Raw genomic sequence first — 23,319 nt, 5'->3', positions numbered from 1 at the left:
GTTAGAGTATGATTTTGCACTAATAATAAAAGGTTATATGTTAATCATTAGGCCTTAGTTAGCACGAGTCGAGGTCTAGCTGCCTGGTTTCATATTAAATGTGTTTTTCTAACGTGCAGTGTGCTGACTTGCTGAAGGACATGAACTCGTATTTTTCCAAAGCTAGAAGATGAATGTAACTGTAATAGATCCATTCTCTTGAAATTCGACTTGCTTAGTGAAACATTCTTGCTGAATGCAACAGTGTAGACTACTTGCAGGTACAAGGTAACCTGAACCGGTACAGACAATGGAACCACTGACTGAAGATGCGAAGAGGACCACGAGAGTATGAAATCATACCGGACATTCTACTGAAGACGTCAATCATAAGGACCAATAAACTACGCAAGAACTGTTATGGGGTGACAAATTTAATGAAGTAATTGAAACCCTATTGGAGGGAGATAGTAGGGTGCTGACCCCAACCAATTAAAATTTAGGGGATTGTACAACAGAAAAGGGATAAAAACCCTTGACACAGGGAAGTAAATCAGAATAGGAGACTAGGAGATAGAGGAGAGGGAGATGCTGTTGCGTTTTGCTATGACCCAGACAGTCTGTGACTCTGCACAGAGACTTTGCTGTTTGGTTCTTCAAACCATCCTTGCCCTTATATTGCCCGTTTACACTTTACCTCCTTATGAGGGAAGTGCCCTTTACCCAGCTGCTGAATTCCTGATGGCTGATGTCCTGAGGACGAAGACCGAACCTGTATGCTGACCCAATATATGACAATGAAATTGTTAATTGTCTGTTTGCTTTTCCTTTCTAGGTACCAACTGCTTCTTTTGACAGAGACCCTAGTTAGATGTTTTTCTAAATTGGTGTTGCTAAATTGTTTTGCATGAAGCCCAACATGCCAATGCTAATTCGAGGTTAGATGAGGGATACACTAAACAGACGCAAATAGACGAATGACTGTATCTATGCTTTGTTGAATAACGTGATAATGATACTCTGCTAAGGATAACCTATATTGACACTGTGCTATATTCTAATATTCGTGATTCTTGCCTTGATGAAATCTTATCAGAGTTGCCATATTGTGACTATGCTAATGTGTTTCTTGGTTTTGAGACTAATAAACGTACTAGTAGAATTGTAATCAATACGGAATAAACTTCATATAATAGTACTAAACTGGTGTGGTTATTCATAACTGCAAAATCATGGTGGTTTCTGAGTTTTATTAATGCCATTGATTAATCTGAATTGTCTTATTATGGTAAATATTGATGACGTTATTGACATGCTGATTAGTTATCTCGTCCTAAGGTGTCTTCAATCAGGGTCAAAAGATTAATTGGCCTAAAACGAGTCCCAGAGTGAGTAAATTAGTCAAAAAGGGATGCGTTACCACGTGTATATATGTGTTAGATGGTGATTGTGGTATTAGATGTATTATATCTTATGTTTTTATTGCAGCCCTGACGAAGTTCACGGGAAGTAAACGAAACGAGTTGGCTGTACTTTATGTACCATTTATGAAAATGATAAAGGACTGATGAATGTACACTTTGGACTTGAAATCAAAAGCAGTTATATCATATTGGTGCACCATCAATTATAAGGATTGGGCAGTTGGACTCCATCAGGGCGCACCTGGGAGCAGCGGGGGCTTTTTGGTAATGTGCACATAATACAATGATTTGAAAGACATTTGGCACTTATGTGGGGGAGGTGTGGCATGATTGGGCTTGCTGCTCATTGCTTTGTGAAAAAAGTTGTATAATTTGTTGTTAATGATTTTTCTGCTTACATCCTATGTATTCTTATAGCTCACATTGTATTCTTTTTTATGGTTGTTGAATGTAAGGGAAGGCGATCTGTTGTAGAGGACTTTAAGCTGCGCCTTGTGCAGTCAGTGCAATGGAATCTCAGAGGTCTGAGATTCACTCTACATTACCGACAGTCTGGCCTGCTGGAGTCAGTGCAGCAACGCCCCCCCCCTCCCCCCCCCCATGACACTGGAGAATCTGCCCTCTGTTGCCTTGATTCAGCATACTGCTGTCCTGTCTAGTCCTTGGTCTAAGAATCCAGTCCGTGTCTCCTCAGAGAACAGCTTATTTCTATTCTGGGACTTCCAGACTTCCAGAATGCCTTGCTCTCGTTTAAGTCCGGAACTCCACATGGGGGATCGCAACAGCTTGCTGGTCCTCTTAACAACTGTTTTAATATTAATTTGAAGCATGCTGACTCAGTTCCTCCTATGGACAGTTTTATCTTATAAGACAAGGTCGCTGAAGTGGTTGGGTGGATCCACGCAGTTAAGATACTGGGAGAAAGGTAATTTTCGGAGTGAGTGGTTCGAGACCCGATAAACTCTCGAATCCCTTGATTTACTGAAGTATGCCTTCACTATGCACACGATCAGTCAGGGGCCTTGTTGTGGCAGATGCCGTGCACGGACGGGGTAAAAGGGTGCCATTTATTAGCAGGTCTCCTGGTCGCATTTTTCATCGACGTAAGCGCTGTTTTGTCTAGGGAGGTAAAAAGGGGCAAAATTAGTGCAATAATATATTCTACACCCTTTCGGATCTACACATAACAAATCAAATACATAATAAAAAAGTACTTCGAGAGTATGTTAACGCTAACTAAACTCTTCCTAAATTATTATTCAAGTAAACAGGAGCAGAAAAAAAGGGAACGTTTAGGATTTGACATACGATAAATTCCATGTATTAGCTGTTGGTCCTTTAAAAATCTGAAATACGCCCCTGCCCCAAATCTATATCAAAAAACGCCCAAGCGCGGATGTTCTATCAGAAGCACGATTGCGGGTAAAGGTAATCGCTTGGTAACACATACCTATTCCAGGCTGAAATCAATAATTTTTAACCTGGCTGCAGACTACCCACCGGTCGGAGAAGATCTATGTAAGCAGATCCAACATCACGTGGGAGGAGACACAGATCCTGCAGGGGTGGTAACTCCCTGACAAGCAGATCCCTCATATTGAGGAGACCGGCAGATCACGGCTACAGGACCCAGTGACTGGGTTGGTGTCGCGTCGTTTACCTAACACCACCCTCTGGACCGTTCCGAATACTCGAGCCGCTTTCTTGGCGCCGCCGCGTTATATGGAAAGCTTGCGCTGCACCCCCAGTCAGCCATCCTCTGCGGCCCGTCATTGGTCGGTCCCAGACTTGGGGATCCACATTCAACCCGTGGTTGGTGGACTGGGCTATCAGTCCGAAGTAGGCTCCGCCCACTGGTGATCAGGTTAGTGTTGTGCAGGCGCGGGTGGATCCAGCTGATCCCAGAGTCTGCTTTCGTGATTATCGATTATCGGATCGGCCGGTGGAGGATGGACATGAAGAAGAGGATCCACCTGGAGCTCAGGAACAGGACGCCGCCCGAGGTAAGCGATCTTCACGGGGTAAGGTGTTTTGTAGGAGTGGGAAACCCGTGCTCTGCGACCCTGCGTGATCCCTGGTGTGAACTACCCCGCAATGGTGAAAGGGGGGCGTGAGGGAGAGAAGCGGGCATGGTCCCGCAATCGCGGGACGTTCGCAGCCGTCTGGAACCTTTAGCCTAGAGGTACAACTACCTTGGACTAGGAGCCATGTTTAAGTTTGTAGCGCGGAGTGAGATGCGAGCCATTTCTTTAAATGCGCTGGTATGTGCGCGGGGAAGGGCGCACCTGGGAGCGGAGTAAACCCGTCACTTCTAAGGTGCGGAACGCAGCCAATTTCAATATGCAATAAACTAAAGGCGATGAAAACTTTTTGAGCGGCGTTAGTGGGGTCAGGAGTACCGCTGCGCGCAGTGTCTGCGCACCGGCCGCGAAGATCTATTACGTTCTGTCAGGTTCTTCTGTCACTGTACCCGTTCGGGCGGTATTTCGACCACTCAAAAACCTTCACTGACCGCTGCCGCACGCTCCGCCGGAGTGTTTTGGTTTTACGCAGAATTCGCGCAGCTGCGGCCGCTTGTGCGCAGGTGTGCCCGGCTCCCGCGCGCCCTCGGAGGACGAGTGCGGGTCCGAAGGCGATGAAGTCATCGCGAGGAGGGTGGTTGTTATCTGGCCCCGTTGGCAGGAGGTCTCGCTCGGTACAGCAGGTTAATACTGGCTGGCCTGTGCGGACACCCTGTGAATAAGGGGTGGTACCTGTCTACGGGCCGGTGGCAGTAGTCGATTTCTTAAAATGTTCCGAGGAGATAGTGTATAAGAAGCGGCGCTCCGGCCGAGTCTCGCCGTCTGTGTCCCTCCGCCTGCCGGACTGGGTGATGGGAATCTAGGAAAGCCTGGTGTGTTACGGCTGCCGACCTCACCCAAAAGGGGCCGCCATTTTCTACTCGGTGTTGGCTGGTAAACAGAAACGTCAAGGCGAACGAGCCGAAAACAGGACCGGGGTTCGGGTCTTCTCAGGCAATTTACGTTACCAAAAGGCTCATTGTGTCCGTGGGGGACGCGCCTGACTCCGGAACATGACTGCGACCAGCTCCCGCTTCTGCCATTTTGTTGATCTAGCTGTTGTGCTCGGCTCTGCCCTTGCCCCCGCCCCCCGCCTATGAGAGCCGAGCTCGGCAGGAGGAACACGCAAGCGGCGCCTCTTTTAGAAGCTTTAGAGCCCGGGGCAGTACATACCCATTTGTAGTGGTAAAGGACACTGTCCGAAGCCCCTTCGAGCCAAACTAGAGCCCTCCTCGTGATCGCATTGCGATAGTGGCCTTCCTGAGGGGTCGGAGCATGCTGTAAGAGTGGTTTGCAAACCCAGAAATAATACACTGGGGGCGTTGGGCTATATGATGGATCTGGTGTAAGAATGTTGATTAAAATTGGTCCTTCATACTGTTGGCGTCGTTCAGACTATGTCTCCGCGAAGCGGTGAAGACAATAGACTAACCACCCTGAACAACGGAGCGGTGCCCGTGACCTGCGGTCAGGAATATACAGCGCTCAAGCAGAAAATGTTGATCTCATGATCGGAGCGGAACACCTAACTCGGTCCCCCTCCAAGTCCCCGACAGAGGGCGAGAGATCCACTGGTAGACGAACGTCAGCTTTATTCCGTTCTCTGCAACTGGACTCCACCCTTTGTGCTTTTCAATCATACAGACCTATTTGCCCTTGGACAGACATGTTTTTTCTTTCGGGTAACTAGCCGGAGTAGCAACGCTGACAGAAATAAGGATGCTTTCTGACCGACTGATGAATAACTTCAGTGTTAATGTGCCAAGGCCAGAACGGCTGCCGTATTTGGCGAAATTGAAACATATCTCAAACAATTTCCAGCCTTTGAGATGTGATAAGTTGGCTGTTTCCCCTTTAATGCCTGCTGTTTGTTAAAGGAAACTAAAAGCGTTTACCAAACTCCGTAGTACGTTTCTGTGCGAGAGCTGGGGCAGCAACCTCTCTTTACAGTTCTTTTGACAGACGTGCTTTTATTATGATGGTTTGGTTATGAAACTTTGTGGTCACGGCAGTGACGATGCGTATATTTCACCCAAAATACAGAACATCTTACTGCTCCTTCATGGGGCCCATCGACAAGACATATTTTGGCAATATTTTACTCTTCTTTTTCTGTTCCTAGTTTTGTTGACCATATACAGCATGCGCTACAACACGGTATATTTAATGCTCTGTATTGGACACGTATCCGAATACGTAGATGGATACATTAGTGTATTCGTGTCTTTTATCATCAACACCGAGCTATTATGAACTGTGTCTTTGCTTATCAGACGAAGTCACTCGCTTTTTGGTAATTGGGAGGGGGGGCACTTAACGTTATTACAGAATGTGCTGCAGACGCAAAAACTTTTTCTCACCTTGGGGGCTGAGCGACATAATGTAGGAACTAAGTTTCAGGAGAGGTTATGTGCACTGATGTTATGATAATGTTTAGTGTTGAAATTAATGTATTCCCTTTTCTGTCAGCCCTTGTCCAAATTCTTTCCGAGATTTAGCCTGTACAAGGCTGTATTACCGACGAGATATAAAGCTGTAGGCAGAACGGCGGTGAAAAAGAAGGCATATGCCCGACTTTAAGTGGGATTCAAAAAGTGTGGGTCTCTAAAAGCTACATGGCCCATGTAAATAACGGCGTGGCTTAAACAAGTAAACTCAATTTCCGAGATTTCCATAGTGTGCCAACCTACCGGTATTTTAGTTCCTCTGAAAGCGTTCTGTTTTTCGTCCTTGTACATAACAAAGCAACTGATATACGCCTAAAATCATCTAGGGCAATTGGCTTTGTGAAAGTTTAAGATAACCGAGTAACGACAATGATTTTGCTGTACACCATGACATTTTGTCAAACTGAATGAAAAATAACGGAGTGCTGTGGAAGGGGGAGTGGTCTTCACTCCCATTATGTTCACTCTGTTACACGTGCACGTCCCTTTTCTCTCAACGTCTCGCCCATCTGCCTTTACTACACTTCATATTTCTTTTCCTACACCCTCTTCACACACTCCTCAATGCACTTCATTGCATTCACTTCACCACTCCCAAAAAACGCACCCACTCAATATCGATATTTTGATGACTTCACACACACTTGCTTAGAATCACAGTTACAGCTAGAAAACATGGCCATTGCCCTGTGTACTCTGTAAAGGACCCACAGATGAACACTGTGAGAAACTCGTACTGTCTTCCTTCGCTTCAGAGCGCTCAATCGCTGCTCCTTAAACACCTAGAGATGGCTCAGGTCAAAGTACGCATTATACAAGAGTAATATGCAAACATACAGAAAAAGAGGATCCTGATAATAGCTAACACTCTTAAGGCATGAAATATTAAGTAAAACGTAAGATCACTGGTGTGGATTGACAACGTTTACTTTCTTCAAAAAATCAGTCAGTTATTTGCCACTTAAGGACATGAACATAAGGCTCGATAGGGACCTGTTTCAGTGTTAATAACTACTGTGTCTGAGACCCAGGGCAAGCCCTGGGTTTTTATGTGTGGCATCCTGCTTCTAGCATTGTTATAACTTGGAGTTGAACCCTCTACCGGGGAGGGCCAATCACCTGACATGAACAATCTAAATGGAAGCCTGATATGTGGGGGTTCTGATCGGTTGGCTGGGAGCCCTCCCCCCCCCCCCTTCCCCTTCCCCATCCCTTACTGATGTACTTAATAAAGCTCTTCTTCTTCCGCAAGATGATGATCTCTGAGCTGCAGTGGTGACATTGGCTCCCATGACCAGCCTGCAACCACTTCTCCATTGGGAAAGCAACAGACTCAACCACTGTCAGGAGAGCAACACTTTTCTCTATTATCATGGAGAGTTGATTCTTAGGGCCAAGCTTGCAAGAGCATGTGCTGGCGAGATTCTTGATAACTAAAAATGGCTTCAAGCCCACCAGTGGTTTACCATTTGTCGGCTTGTGTGGCACTCTTCTTAAAAAGCTCACAATTCGTCACTGCAGACCAAGCATAATTTCCATTCCTGTCTGTGGTGCAGGGACCAAGCACTGATTAATTCAACTTAATTGGTGCCCGTCTGCTAATCCTGAAGTGATTGAGACACTTCTTTTGAATGCCTAGGGCCTTCCAAACAGAAGGCTTGCGGCTGGCAAAAATGTGCCCAGCAGGACAAACAAAATTGTGGAGTTTTATTTTCTATAAATAGCTCTTTTCTTCTCGTTTGCCAAGTCTTCTTTTCTCACTTTGCACTCATGTTTTGTTTTTGTGTTTTTTTGCTCCTGGGTGCAGTTCTCAAAAGTTGGCTCCTTTGTTTCAAAGATTATTTCGTACTTATGTGCAATTTCTGAAATTATACTCTAACACGTAATCGTGCAGTCCACCCCACACCAATCCACTCTGCTCAGTCGAATGAACCACAGACCAGTCCAATCCACCCCACTCAAAACCACTCACCCCAATCGACTACGCTCCAAGCCACCCCACTCAAATCTGTCCTACTCCAGTCCAAAACAATCAGTCTCACTCCAATCCAAAACAATCTGCCGCACTCCAATCCCCAACAATTTGCCCCACTCCAATTGAAAACAGTTTGCTCCACTCCAATCCAAAGATAACTGCCCCAGTCCAGTCCAGTTCACCTTAATCCACCCCACTGCAATCCAGTTCACAGCACTCCAAACCACCTTAGTCCACTCAAATCCAGTCTGCCCAAGTCCAAAAATCCACCCAGCTCCACTTCACCCCACCTCAGTCCAGTCTACCCCACTCCAATCCAGTTTGTCCAGGCCACCCCACTTCAGTCCAGTTCACACCACTTCAGTCTAATCCATCCTACTCCAGTCCTATTTAATCCGGTCCTATCACTCCATTTCAGTTTGTCCAATCTAGTTTACCCCACTCCAATCCACCCCATACAGTCCACCCATTACAGTCCAACCTGTTCCACCTAATCTACCCCACTCTACTCCAATCCAATCCACCAGACTGTCAATCCACTCCACCATTTTACACCCCACTCCCCTACAGTACTCTGCTTTAGGACACTGAGCCCTACGATGCTCTCTACCACTGAACTCTACTCCCCTCTATTCAAAACTACTCCACCCTATGCCACTCTAATCCAGCAAATTCACTCTACAAAACTACCCACCCCCCACTCCTCTGACACCCCACGCCACTAACTTTTAGATGTGCTGAACGGCAGCCACACTGGTGTGCAACATGGCAAAAACACATTGCCAAGCACATAGCTCCTGTATAGGTCCAATCTATTTACTCTGCCAATGCTTGTTATGTATGGCAAGCCCTTGTATTTTGCCACAATAAAAGTGTGTGCCTGATTTGGGCTGCATTGCTGTAGGAAAGTGCCGTATTTCTTGGCATGGTTACCCCCATTTTTCTGCCTGTTGTCAGTAAGTTTGACTGTGTCTACTGGATTCTTGTTAACCAGGACCCCAGTAGTAGTGCTCTCTCCTCTAAATTGAACCTTTTTCTTCCCATAATTGGCATACTGGTCCCCACATGTAAGTCTCTAGTATTTGGTACCTAGGGCATTGGGATTCCAGGGGATCCCTATGGCCTGCAGCAGTTATTCTGCCATCCATAAGGAGCCCATGCAAAGGGTCCTGCAGGCCTGCGTGAAATGGGTGCATGCTCCTGTTTTCACACCAAGTCACTATAAGCCACCCCTAGCGTACGCCCTCTCAGCTCAGAGGTCAGGGTGCAGGTACCTGTGTGTGAGGGCACCCCTGCACTAGCAGAGCTGCCCCCACAAACTCCAGATCCATTTTACTGGACTTTGTGAGTGCATTGATGTCATTTTACACATGTACTGGACATAGGTCACTACCTATGTCCAGCTACATAATGGTAACTCAGAACCTGGGCATGTTTGGTATCAAACATGTTGGAATCATACCCCAATACCGTTTCAAGTATTGGAAGTGTGATTCCATGCACTCTAGGGGCACCTTAGAGGACCCCGAAGCATTGCTACGATGCTGCCGCCCCCAGACAGGTTTCTGCCCTCCTGCTGATTGATCTGATCAAGCCCAGGAAGGCAGAACAAAGGATTTCCTTTAGGAGAGGGAGGTAACACCCTCTCCCTTTGGAAATAGGTGTGACTGGCTTGGGAGTGGTAGCCTCCCTAAGCCACAGGTTTGCTTTGACGGGCACATGTGGTGCCCTCCATGCATAAACCAGTCCACACCGGTTCAGGGACCACAAGTCTCTACTCTGGCGCGAAACTGGACAATGGAAAGGGGAGCGACCACTCCTCTGTCCATCACTTCCCCAGGGGTGGCCCTCGGAGCTCCTCCAAAGGGTCCCTGGGTTCTGCCATCTTGTTTCTAAGGTTGGCGGGGAACTATGGGAGCATCTCAGTGGCCAGGCAGGTGATGTCAGAGCCCCCTCCTGATAGGTGCCTACCTGATTAGGTGACAAGTCCCCCTTTCAGGGCTATTTAGGGTCTTCCACCGGGGTGGGTCCTCAGATTCGGCTTGCAAGATTCCAGCAGGACTCCTCTGCAACCTTTACTTCGACTTCTGGTACCCAGAACTGTAACTGGACCCTGCAGGAACCAACAAGCTGCAGATCCACGAGGAAGACTCTTCTGCAGCATTGTATCCAGAGTTCCTGCCAGCTTTGCAACAGTTCCCTCGCTGTTAATCCTCAGAAGACTGCAACTCTGAAGCCTGAAGAAGAAGAAGAAGGAATCTCCCTGGAAGTGAAGGAGTCACTCCCCTGCAACCGCAGGCACCTACAACAAGCGACGATCGGCTGCGTGGATCCCCTCTCCAGCTGATCTGCGTGGATCCTGCATCACAGGTGGTAGTCTGGAGTAGTCCTCTTGGTCCTCTCTGCCAGCTGTCCAACCTTGGTGGAGGTAAGCCTTTGCTTTCCCATGCAGGACAGCACCCTGTGCACCGCGTCTCTTGCAGCTGCCTAGGCTTGTTTGTGTCTCCAAGGGATCTTCAGGCGACGTGCAGCTCCAGCTCCAGTCTCCATCACTCCTTTCTACAAATCCCAACCTCCTGCATGTTTCTCCTGTGGCATGGGATCCTCTTTTGTAGTGCTGCGTGGGCTCCTTCTTTCACCTTCTGTGTCCCATCCTGTGGGGCTCCTTGGGTGCTGCCTCCGCTGCTGTGGACTCTCTGCTATGCAGAGGGTCCCCTGTGACTCCCCCGCCCGGTTGAGTCCTCTTGGGCCTTGCTGGTCCCTGGCAGCACCTCTTTGCCTTGAACCGCAAATTTACCTTTGCCAAGGCTTGTTGGTTGGAATCTTGCACCAACACTAGCCTGTAACCTTCCTTCTGGAGAGGGGCATCTCCTGCATCCATCTGGAACTCTTCTCTGGCTCCTGGGCTGCAGGGCTGACCCGTTCTTCTTCACCGTCGACCAACTCCTGCATCCACAGCCGGGTGGGTAGTATCTCCTACTCCCCCTGGACTCCACTGTGACTCTTGGACTTGGTCTCCTCTCTCTACAGGTCTCCTTCCTTAAGGAATCCACTGCTGGTTTTCTTGCAGTTTTGTCTTTTCCTTGTTTTCCTCCTTTGGGTGGTTTGGGGAAAATCCAGTGTTTTACTCCTGCATTCCTGGTCGCTGGGGGGTGCTGTGTTACTTAGCTTTGTGGTTTTCTAGTACTCCTAGCTCCCCTCTACACATTTTACTTACCTACGTGGGGTTACCTTGTTCGCATTCCATGTTTTTGGTATATTGTTTGTGCTCCCCCCAGGGTCACTATTGGTTATTACTTTTTGCACTGGTTTCTAACCTTTTCTATTCCTATTTCTGATAAACTAGGGTATATATTTATTGTTTTACTTACCTCCTAAGGGTGGGTCACCTGTCTAATATATTGTGGTGATTTGTGCCAAAAATAAAGTACCTTTATTTTTGTACAACTGGGTGTTTTCTTTCATGTGTGTATGTGCTGTGTGACTATAATGGTATTGCATGAGCTTTGCATGTCTCCTAGATAAGCCTTGGCTGCTCATCCACAGCTACCTCTAAATAGCTTGGCTTCTAGACACTGCCTACACTTCACTAAGAGGGGAAACCTGGACCTGGTATAAGGTGTAAGTACCTTTAGGTACCCACCACACACCAGGCCAGCTTCCTACAGTTGCCATATTCCCCAAGCCAGTTAGGAAGCTATTTCTACAAGCTCCACCCTGAACATCAAGCTTCTCTTTAACTGTTGGCTGCATGTCTCAGTGGCACCTCCTTGTGAGCTGGTGTGGGTAGCGAGCCTTGACATTGCACTGTGGTGTAGACTTTATAAACACTGTGGAGTGAAATAAAATGGGGTAGTGGAGATGTTTGAATTCATGTGACTGAGGCAATTGTCAGGAGAATCAGTTTGAGAATTTTGTGAGAGCATTGAGGCAGTTTCTGTCTTCTTGCAATCATAAAAGTTTCCTGGTCAAAATGTGACCTGCACATCCTCAAAGCTGATATCTAGGTGGACAGGCACAAATTGCCTAACAATGGAATGCTGAAAATGATCATGAGAGCTCTGATTTTCTCTGCTTTAGACTTGTCAGCCTGTCACCATATTTTCCTCCGTCCTGAGTCCAGTCCTTTTGAGGGATCGCAGAGATAAGTGTCTTTCGGTTTCTCTCTGCATCTGCAATTTTCCAAAGGGCTGTGCATCAATTACTGAAGGGTGTTCCGAATGTAACGTATTTCCAGGCTCACGTCATGGTATTAGTGGCTAATAAGGAAGAACACGGCTCAGCCTTAACTAAGGTGTTAGATATTTTAAATTTAAAGTAGTCTGCCAATATTAAAAAACACAATGTGAAATGGGCATGGGTGGTGTAGATTACTTGGGACACTGGCTAGACAGAGATTATTTTCCCTCAAACTCATATTTTTAAGGACTATTGAAGATGCTCCGTCACAGATTCATTCCTTTCTTGGTTTGGCAGAGTATTATTTGTCCATGTGTTCATATCATGACCTGCAGTTTCAACAAACATAATTTTCACTCTTGCTAATCAAAGGCTTTTTGCTTAATTTTTTACTAATGCATGATTACAGTGGTGATTGTCAATGTTGCGGCTATGAACAAACCTACTGTATTTTCTTGAAGAAGCAAACACTCTGAAAAGTATTGTAGATTGTAGTTCTTAGTCTTTGGTCAGAGCCTTGGACAATACTTTGACCTTCATATTAAGTAAAGAGATCAGCCGACTGGAGCTACACTCCTTGGTGGCCTGCCCTCGTTGTGCAGAACTAGTTGCGGTCCTTTGAACTTCTGACAGGCTGTCTGTGTCCTAGGATTCGTTCAACATGCCCAACATTAGTTTTACTATTATACAGTCCAATCCCTTATATATTTCTAGCGGTAGTCCGTTGGGTCAGGGAGCCTTGCCCGATTACAGTCCCTGTAGGGCCGCAACCAGTTCCTCTTCAGTGAGGTCTGCATGAAGAGCCTCTCTCTCTTCCCCAGTGAGCTGATGCTTTAGAAAGTCTGCACAATTCTCCTAAGTCATTCTCGTTTTAAAGGCATATAGGCCTCATAATATGTTACAAACATGTCGGCTGTGGCAGCAGTCTACGTCTGTGATACTCCCCTGAGGTAACACATAGCACACGAGAGCTCGCTATCCCTACGCTCTAGCCAGGCCAAAATTTACTAGCCTCCAACCCCCAACATCATACAATCTATGCTGCGTTGCTCAGGCGTGTTTATGCGCCAGGTTCTGTACCAGAGCTCTAAGATCTTGTTGGCTTAGCTGTAATCTGTGGCAGTCGGCTTGAGTCATAGAAACTAGATCCACTGCCTCCAAACGAGCTATGTCCCCACTGCGCCCCCTCTACCTGTCTGGCAACCTTCTAGGGGCCCCAATGTCCCAGAGGAGGCCCAACCTTTGCTCCTCACAAGATACTCGTAGACTGGCGGAGGGGGGAACCTTATCCCTCCATCACGGCCTCACAGGGCCTTTCTGATGAAGGCTCCGGGACCACAAGTCAAGCAAAAGAAAGTTATTTGCTCATGGTTTTGGGATATGAGAAGTATCTGGATGTGATATTTGGTTAAGAGTTTGAGTAAAATCCTCTACGCTTTTTAACCATTGCTGTTATTTCTGTTTTCTTTAATTAAGAATTAGAAATGTCTTGGAATAGGAATAGTTTGTAGCCATTATATAACTACAAGTCTATCTGTGAAAATATGGCTTAGAATCTATAACATGGTACCAACGTTAGGTGTCTGGTGTAGACCAAGAACACATTGTTTAATTAAGGTAGTATTCAAACAGTCACAACAGATTTTAACTAATCATACATGTTGTCATAGCCATGCATGATCAAATCAAGTGTTGGGAATTGACACCTTCAGCTTGATAGCTTGAGAAGCTGTTAGTGTGAGGTGGACACATTCTGTACATTACTTCAGGAAGAGAGATAATCTTGATGTAAAACATAAATTGCGTGACTTGAAATCTTGCATTGCTAAACACCTTTTTAAGTGTTGCCTTCAGATTGCTTTTTTTGCTCTTTGTCTATGACAGATCTATTGTCTCAAGTATTACAAATTTAGTGTGCTTCAAACCATAGTCTTTTTACGTTCTTGGTACGGCAGCCCTTGTTTTGAGACCATAAATGTCAGCTACTAGATTGGCTCTTGCCTCAGCCCTTCTGTCCCCTACTGAGTCCTTGCATTCCGATGCATGGGGTGCTATTTTTATCTTCTGCTCTCCCTAATTCTCTGCCTATCACTGCATTCTCTTCTTCTTCATGACCTCTCTTCCTGCTGCCATCTCTCCCCACTTGATTTCTTCCCACTCCTCCCATAACCTCCTTTGATTCCACCGTCCTATTTTCTTGGGACTCCCAATCCACCCACCCCCTCACATCTTCGCCATCCACTGATAATGGCTTTGTCTGTAGTTATGTAATTGTCAAAATCAGTGGCCATCTGTGGACGCTTAATATCAAAAGCCTTTCAAAGATGGTGGCCTGTGAGCCTCTCTCTCTCTCTCAGTTGGGGGCCATAATCTGTCTTTCAATTGGCCCGAATTGCCAAGGTTGTAAGGGGATTGTTCCTACTCGGTGAAAAATACAGTTTTGCTAAGAATGGGCCAGCTTCTATCCATTTCTAACGAAGTAGCAGTTTGGCAGCCTTCTGGTAAACTATTTCCAAGTAGTTCAAGCTGTTTTCACTAGTCTACAATGCACTAGGAATTGCTCTTCCTGAAAGCCAAACTGGTTTATAACTTCTTTAAACACAAAGAAGGCGTCACCTTTGCATAAATTGCCAATGGATTGATATTCCCACCTCCATCCAGTGAGATACACTAGTTTCCTGCCTCAACATTCGCAAACACTAAAGTCCCAGATTCTCAACTGAAAATGAGGCCCTTCTCATCACTCTCTTCAATTCACAATCCCATACAAAGACCTCGGGGAAGAGGTTGGAAACCCATCGGCCAATAAACACGAAGTCATGAATAGATACCTCTGAGCCATGTTGCTATGCCAACCAGCCAGCAAAAAGCTCCAATAGTTGCATCATTTAACCACAAAACCAGTGTTTAGTTGTGAGTATTAGCAATAAAAATCCCAAAGGCTCAACCTTTCTGTTCATCTTCATCCTTGGTCAGGAGTCAGCTCAGATCAAGGTGGTAAAAATAATGTCCATATTGCTGAGTTTCGACTTTGGTACCAGATACAGAGCATCTTGACAAACATAAAGGCACATAGAGAGTACAGAGGCACGGAATTCCGATCACTCGACATGCAGTGCATATTGTTTGCGTTCAATGACAACAAGTTTTCATAGTTATTTTTGTACCGTTATGCCCAGCCCCCAGCAGCACAAACATTTGCTGTGCCATTTTACAGTACCACAGTATGGATGTTTGTAAGAGGATTGTCTGGCACTAAAGACAGCATTTGAATCATTGAGTATAAGGTATTTGAACTTGTATAAATCATTAATAGTAAATATTTTACTATTAATAAAGTCGCTTAAAGGAAATGCAGTAAACTGTGAGCTTTGCTTGCATCAGTGAAATTTATTCCAGAATAAAAACCTATATATCCTTGCAAAATGTAACCATTTGAGACTACCTATAATGCTTCCAGAAAGCTCACTGATTATATGCAGAAGCACGAAAGCAAGATTGATGATAGTTTGCTTTCAAAATAACATATACAGGGAGTGCAGAATTATTAGGCAAATGAGTATTTTGACCACATGATCCTCTTTATGCATGTTGTCTTACTCCAAGCTGTATAGGCTCGAAAGCCTACTACCAATTAAGCATATTAGGTGATGTGCATCTCTGTAATGAGAAGGGGTGTGGTCTAATGACATCAACACCCTATATCAGGTGTGCATAACTATTAGGCAACTTCCTTTCCTTTGGCAAAATGGGTCAAAAGAAGGACTTGACAGGCTCAGAAAAGTCAAAAATAGTGAGATATCTTGCAGAGGGATGCAGCACTCTTAAAATTGCAAAGCTTCTGAAGCGTGATCATCGAACAATCAAGCGTTTCATTCAAAATAGTCAACAGGGTCGCAAGAAGCGTGTGGAAAAACCAAGGTGCAAAATAACTGCCCATGAACTGAGAAAAGTCAAGCGTGCAGCTGCCACGATGCCACTTGCCACCAGTTTGGCCATATTTCAGAGCTGCAACATCACTGGAGTGCCCAAAAGCACAAGGTGTGCAATACTCAGAGACATGGCCAATGTAAGAAAGGCTGAAAGACGACCACCACTGAACAAGACACACAAGCTGAAACGTCAAGACTGGGCCAAGAAATATCCCAAGACTGATTTTTCTAAGGTTTTATGGACTGATGAAATGAGAGTGAGTCTTGATGGGCCAGATGGATGGGCCCGTGGCTGGATTGGTAAAGGGCAGAGAGCTCCAGTCCGACTCAGACGCCAGCAAGGTGGAGGTGGAGTACTGGTTTGGGCTGGTATCATCAAAGATGAGCTTGTGGGGCCTTTTCGGGTTGAGGATGGAGTCAAGCTCAACTCCCAGTCCTACTGCCAGTTCCTGGAAGACACCTTCTTCAAGCAGTGGTACAGGCAGAAGTCTGCATCCTTCAAGAAAAACATGATTTTCATGCAGGACAATGCTCCATCACACGCGTCCAAGTACTCCACAGCGTGGCTGGCAAGAAAGGGTATAAAAGAAGGAAATCTAATGACATGGCCTCCTTGTTCACCTGATCTGAACCCCATTGAAAACCTGTGGTCCATCATCAAATGTGAGATTTACAAGGAGGGAAAACAGTACACCTCTCTGAACAGTGTCTGGGAGGCTGTGGTTGCTGCTGCACGCAATGTTGATGGTGAACAGATCAAAACACTGACAGAATCCATGGATGGCAGGCTTTTGAGTGTCCTTGCAAAGAAAGGTGGCTATATTGGTCACTGATTTTTTTGTTTTTGTTTTTGAATGTCAGAAATGTATATTTGTGAATGTTGAGATGTTATATTGGTTTCACTGGTAATAATAAATAATTGAAATGGGTATATATTTTTTTTTGTTGAGTTGCCTAATAATTATGCACAGTAATAGTCACCTGCACACACAGATATCCCCCTAACATAGCTAAAACTAAAAACAAACTAAAAACTACTTCCAAAAATATTCAGCTTTGATATTAATGAGTTTTTTGGGTTCATTGAGAACATGGTTGTTGTTCAATAATAAAATTAATCCTCAAAAATACAACTTGCCTAATAATTCTGCACTCCCTGTATAGAAAGAATTGCAACTTGGGTAAACAGTTTTCACTCTGAAAGACGTGGAAAGAGATTAGAGAGGAGTTACTAAATATCCTTAAACAAGCAAGTGTGTGGGTGAGCACAGACTTGCTTGTCCTTTCAGCCCTCAAGGTACAGTTTCTTGTCTACTGCCATACTTTATTTGTAGATTAGCAAAAAGGCTGTTACAATGAGAACACTGTCATAATTTGTCATCTTGCTGCCTGGTACCAATGATGACAATTATATTTCTGAAGCATACTATCCTTTGGGCGAGTAGATATTTATATAATTCAAAATTCCTGGGGTATCTCCATTTTTATCAGTCACTCCATTGCTCTAGATTAAGCAATGTTCTCATTCCAGTATTCGACTTGTGTTCAGTTTTATATTATCTTTATATTAATGAGAAGTCCTAATGCCCACATATTTAATTTTTTAGACTCTGAACGCAGACCTGCGAGCCTCCTGTATTAAGGTGAGCCATATCTCCAGGCAGAAACAGAAGTTTGTGTAGAGACCTGAAAGTACTCTGTGTTCATTCAATATATTCAGCATTTGTGGGACAGCCGTTTCAGGGTCATTTAAGTATTTTGTTTAATGCATTTTATTCCATTACGAAGGCTCTCATGATTTAAGGCTCATCATTTTAGATATCTAAAATACCTCACAAATCTATTTAACTTTCTAGGCTTCAACAGCTCAGTTCTGTGGTATATTTCTCAAAAGTCCCAGTCAGTGTTTTCAGGATAGTGGCATTATGTGGATTATAATACTTCTCAGTGACCCAGTCAACTATCTGCCCTCACATTTTTCCGTAGGCTTCAATCCCATGTGCATCTGAACATCAATAAAAGTCAGCCTTGCCAGAGACAGCTGCTTAATTTCCACTCCTCCAATATCTCCGTTCCAGTTCTTACCCTTGCTCTAGTTTGTAATATAATAGTGTAATCCAGCTCCTGAAATATGGGCCAGTAAGATTTCTCCAGCACCTGGAATAAAAACACCCAATTAACAGCATCATACGCCTTTTCGATGTCGGCCTCTTTATGATAAACCAACATTGGAGCTACTGTCATCAATCTCCCCAAGATGGCTTTACCAAGAATCTTTGTATGTAAGTTGGTCAGAACCAGGGATCTATATAACCTGAAATTCTCAGGTTTAGGAACCTCTTTGCTCGGGTTAAGGAGCTAGCCAGCATCTGAGACATCTACATAGAAATGCAGGATTCAATTGAGATGAAGAACAGAACATAGTTGCCTTGATAAAATTCTCTTTGGGGCCTATTGCTGTCTGCAGTTATTTCTGTGTTTCTGACCATTCATTTCTCCTGCTCGCTCGTCTCTGTCCAGCCTTCTTTTGAAAGCTATCCACCACCAAGACTTCCCAAATCGAACCATCCCATTCACCTTAACAATACAGGCTCATCTCACCACGACTTTAATTGCTGTCTAAGCCACTGGCGTCGATGCAGAACCCAAATTGGTGTGAAAGTAATTTAGCTATGTGTCTCCAATAAGTTTCAGTCCTAAGTCTTGAAGTCAGCATGAGTGATCTGCTGTTAAGCCAGGTATGTAATATGCTGAGTGCAAAATGATCAGGCAGTGTTCTGACCATCAGAACATACATCATCCAACTCCTAAAGAATGTACATTAAAAGCTATGAGACAGGAAATAAAATTGTAAAAACAACATGTTTTTGAAGGTATTGCTCACTTTAAACGTCAACCATGTATATTTGTTGAACAAGATCCTACAGTTGTTTAGTAAGTCTTTGAGTAGGGTCCTTCCACGGGGGAGGAGTTTTCATCAAAATCAGACATCACCCTGTTTAAAAGATAAGTCTTGCCTAGATCATGGTGGTATTTAGCCTTGGCGGGTCAATATCCAGCAGTTTCAGGGGGAAAAAAGACATGCCCTCGACACTAAAGGCATATAAATTCAGTAGGCACACATCACACGTGGCCAGGTTCACACGTCATTGCAAACCTGCCCTCTAGACCTTTTATCACATCTGCTGCATTAAATGGGATACCACCTTAACTACTATACTTGAATACCTCTAGAGCAGGAACAATAGGAGGAGGAGTACAAGGTACACCTCAATCTCGTGGTCAGTCTTGCATTTCTCAGCGTGTTTAAGTGGAAAAAACGCTGTGCTTGTGGCATTACGTTTAAGAAATGAAAGGTCCCTTTGTCTCTTACTATAAGTATTAATCCTGCGGACTAGCGGTGTTACTAACGTTATAGACCCAGCCATCTGACATTCCTTCTAAACCTCAAGAGATCTGAAATCGCTGAAATCGGGCAGGGTTACCCACCATGCAACCCAAATTCCCAAATCATGTTACTCGCCAGAAACGAGGCATAGCAATTTCCCCAACCCAACAGTCTAATAATGAAAAAAACAAACACTTGAAAACCACACACTCCTTGTATTTCGAGACTATGGTAAAATAGCTCTGCATCATGAATTATACGATTCCCACCGGTTTTCTACCAGAATATGGAGGAAAGAGTATGCTAAGTCCACATATCGGCAACAAAATATTGTGAAGGTAAAGTGTATGTTTCCTATACTTAATTTCATTGGTTTATAGACCTTGATGATAAGAGAATCTTGAGATTATGTAGCTGTGTATTCAAGAATAATAAATCTGCACTTAACCTCTATGCACTAACCTTCACAACATTTTGGTTCTAAATATTTTGGCCCCAACGTTTTTTCCTTGATGTTTTCACCTAGTCACTCCCTTCATCCACTGTATCGGAATGCCAAGGTACGTGAAGACAAAACAATGGCTTGTTTCTCAACGTCCTTGAACACCACCATTTCAAACAGACCTGTTACCACTGTCTAGCTAGGCAAACTCCTATGTAGTTGCCGGTCACAGTTTTCTCTAGCCACTCATCTAAGTCCTGAGAAGAAGCATGTGCCTGTGCAACGTCCTGCAGTGTTTAGTAATGACAAAAGAGGAACGTTGCATTCACTAACTTCAACAGACCCTCCTCAGTATGGATTAAATTCATGCCATCACTTACACTACTGTATGGAGTATAAAGAGGTAGTTGAGCCTTCAAGGGAAGCTGCTCTAGAGAAGCGTTAAATTGAAGAAAAAAAAATATACCCTGCTTTGTGAACACATAAAGTGTCTTTGGAGACAGCTGTTTATCAGATCCGTTTGTTGGCTTGCATTAACTTGCATATTTGTCTTTCACCATGATTATTGCAGGGATTTCTACATGAACGGCACTGAATGTACACCTTTCAGATTTTTGCATCAGACTCCAAGGGGCGCCACACAGCCATCCGATTTGTGGTGCCCACCTGCCATATGAGATCTACTCAGCTTGTGGAACCATCTCCAGGAGACATTAAAGACCACTGGTTTCGGTACTTACAAATAGTAAAAGCAGTGCCTGCATAGCAGGACAACTGACCCAGTGAAACAACCATTCCAAAGCTACCCACCTCTGTCATACTTATTCCTGCTCACAGTAGTTACTCAGTCATATTGAGTGTCAGCTATTGGGCGCATACAATCGGGATACAGGTGCCAAAGCGGTTAACAGAGGAGGTTGTGATGGGATGTCTCTTCCCACACACACACATACAGTTCAGCCAGTAGTCAAGAGGGATCCAGAAAGAATGATGGGCTTGCCTGACAGGGATAGTTTTATAGCTCTTAGTAGCTAATTGAGTCACAGAAGTTACTGTTGGGGCGTGGGGGTTTAGCTCTTAGTGACTGTTTTGGCGGGAATCCTGACCACCCTAGAATCAAAATCTAATGTTCTGTCATTCACAAATGTGGTGGCTATGAAGATTAGTCAATATTTAATGTATGAGGTGTATTTCGACGTTGGATATTTTTGACACCTGCCTTCTTAATTCTGTTACTGTGGCCATGACCACAATACTACATGGTGACCGCAAGGCTATTCCCAGATTCACTTTCAAATCAAAGAAACCTCTAATAGCCCCATTCTCAATTTAAACCTGGAGATCCATTTCACTCCCTGAGAAGGGGACTATATCGGTCCTGTAAACTGACAGAGTTAGTTAAAAAAAGATGCATTGGTTTCTTATCAAACCACTAGCTGCTTTATGTGGATCTCACCTAAAGGGTGTTATGTAATCTTGAGTATTTTGTTTGTCTGTTTTGCCATCATTCTGAAGGTACTCTGGTGTTAAAACTCTTTATCATTTCAAAGGTAAAACAAAATTTCAACACAGAACAAATGTTGCTTATGGTCTTCAGTGGTGATATTGCAACCTTGGTCTGTGCTTGACACCCAAAAGCAGGCCTCTGCGCCTACCAAGGACGGCACTCAAAGAAACGCAGCATTGATAGGCAGATGGCCGATCTTTAGCCTTATTAGGTTTAGCTACTAAGCCTGCTTTCTGCCAGCGATTAAACATTGTCATAAGTCACTCAGACCACCTCTTCGCATTGTACTTGTGTCCAGAGTATCCCTTCTCTTGCTCAAAGATTTTGCAGTACATAGGGCAATGAGATGAGGGTGGTCAGCCATTATTGAATAATTAATGTAACTCCTTGTCCATGTGTCCCTACTTAATAAAAACCTATAGGTGTACACAAGTATTTTTGCATAGGGCAGCAGACACTTGTCCCTTGGTCTAGCACCGGTGTTACAGCACAGTGGTAACTTCAGGAATGCTTGCGGGACTGGAGGCTCCTGTCCACATGAAGATGGGTACTCCATGCATGTTAAGTACCTTCACACTATATAATTACAATATGGAAGGTTCGCTGGTTACATACGGCTCACCCAGATTGTTCCTAGTTTTCTAAATTTCAACAGCACTGCTTTATTTCCTCAAGCACTATTTAGTAAGAAAGAAACATATATGCCTCGTGATTAACTACGAGTGCCATAACTATTAACATCTTCTGCAGCTCTTTAACAATGGGTTTCTCAAAGAACAAAACAAAAGGTGGAAGCATATTCAATGAATATACAGATTCTCACTAAGGCATCGCTTTTTAGCTTAAGTGATTCCTAGAATAAGCTAGGAATTATTATTGACTACTGTAAGGCAGGTTTGTTTGGTATGTGTCATTAAATGACAGACCACATTGAGACACGTGGAACAATCCTTCGTGTTCTCTCTCAAAGCAGCTACACTGTGATATATTGATCACCAGTAATGGCCAAGTCTATTTGTAAGTGTTGGACTATCTTGAAGTGTTTATCTTTCGTTCGAGCTTTGTACCTCCACAGGTTGAACGTTTTAGCGTATCATCATCCTAGTACGGTTACCATGGCTATGAACTTATGATATCCAGTCTTATGTTAAGGCCTTTAGTTTTAAGAGTCTATATCCAAACCCTTGTGATATGTCGTCTGAATCAGTGCTCCAGAATATGGCCCAGAAATAGGCTTTCCCGACCCTCGGTCACTAAGAATATTGTCATTGTGCTTACCTGAGCCTAAAGCCATTTAGACTGCACCCGATCCGCAACACATTGAACATTATAAATATATTTTTTAAAGTCTTTATTTAACCGTTCTGTCGCTCAACAAAACTGCCTTGTATAGGATGTCTGCTGAGGGGGACATAAATATTACAGCTCAGTCGGAACTTTTTGGGCAATTGTTTTAATGCATTCCCCTTAACCGCCCGTGATCTGCTGCAGAACCCCATTTTGTCATGCAGGGCGTTATTAATGCATAACTGCTGTGTTGTTTTCCAAGTATACAACATGCTTGCAGTTAGTCATCTAGGGTTAAGACAGATCATCGTCATCACCACCATTATTATGATCCTTATTATTATGATCCTTATATATTATTATTATTATTATTATTTTTTGGGGGGTTGGGGGCAGGTTTTCAGAGCTTTCCTGAATTTCAGCAGATCTGTGTGCATCCACAGTGTGGCAGAGGGCTTATTCCATAGCTGAACAGCAGCAATGGGAAAGGCTCTGCTCCCTTGTCGAGATTTATGGAAACCTGGGTAACTGCGCAAGGCTAGCAATGGTACGCTGCAGGTGTCTCTAGGGAGTATATTGATTCAGTCTATGTTGCAACAGTACATTACCTGACCCCTGCAAGGCTCTAAACACAATGCATATAGATTTATAATTAATCCTATGTTCCACTGGGAGCCGGTGAAGTTCCCTGAGAGCATA

The 23,319-nt window shown here is 44.4% G+C and overlaps 1 protein-coding gene and 1 long non-coding RNA gene across 3 annotated transcripts in view; one reads left to right on the top strand and one right to left on the bottom strand.

Annotated features, from left to right (window-relative positions):
- Positions 1-397: 397 nt before the first annotated feature.
- LOC138284301 (uncharacterized) lies at positions 398-2,991 on the bottom strand. The gene is made up of 2 exons (XR_011201374.1): positions 2,854-2,991; positions 398-2,522 (listed from the first exon to the last, which is right to left on the bottom strand). It is a non-coding gene; the product is annotated as an uncharacterized lncRNA (long non-coding RNA).
- ANP32A (acidic nuclear phosphoprotein 32 family member A) overlaps positions 2,815-23,319 on the top strand; it is a 97,802-nt gene continuing 77,297 nt past the window's right edge. The window contains exons 1-2 of one of the 2 annotated variants that reach the window (XM_069222919.1): positions 3,069-3,406; positions 17,604-17,639. In XM_069222919.1, coding sequence (XP_069079020.1) covers positions 3,353-3,406; positions 17,604-17,639 — 90 coding nt within the window. In that variant the 5' untranslated portion in view covers positions 3,069-3,352. Of the gene's footprint in view, positions 3,407-17,603; positions 17,640-23,319 lie in introns of both variants that reach the window. The other variant, XM_069222917.1, reaches the window with a different exon arrangement.

The sequence above is a fragment of the Pleurodeles waltl genome, chromosome 3_1 (assembly GCF_031143425.1).
Source record: "Pleurodeles waltl isolate 20211129_DDA chromosome 3_1, aPleWal1.hap1.20221129, whole genome shotgun sequence".
NCBI lineage: Eukaryota > Metazoa > Chordata > Amphibia > Caudata > Salamandridae > Pleurodeles > Pleurodeles waltl.
This window is presented reverse-complemented; position numbering and strand designations above follow the sequence as displayed.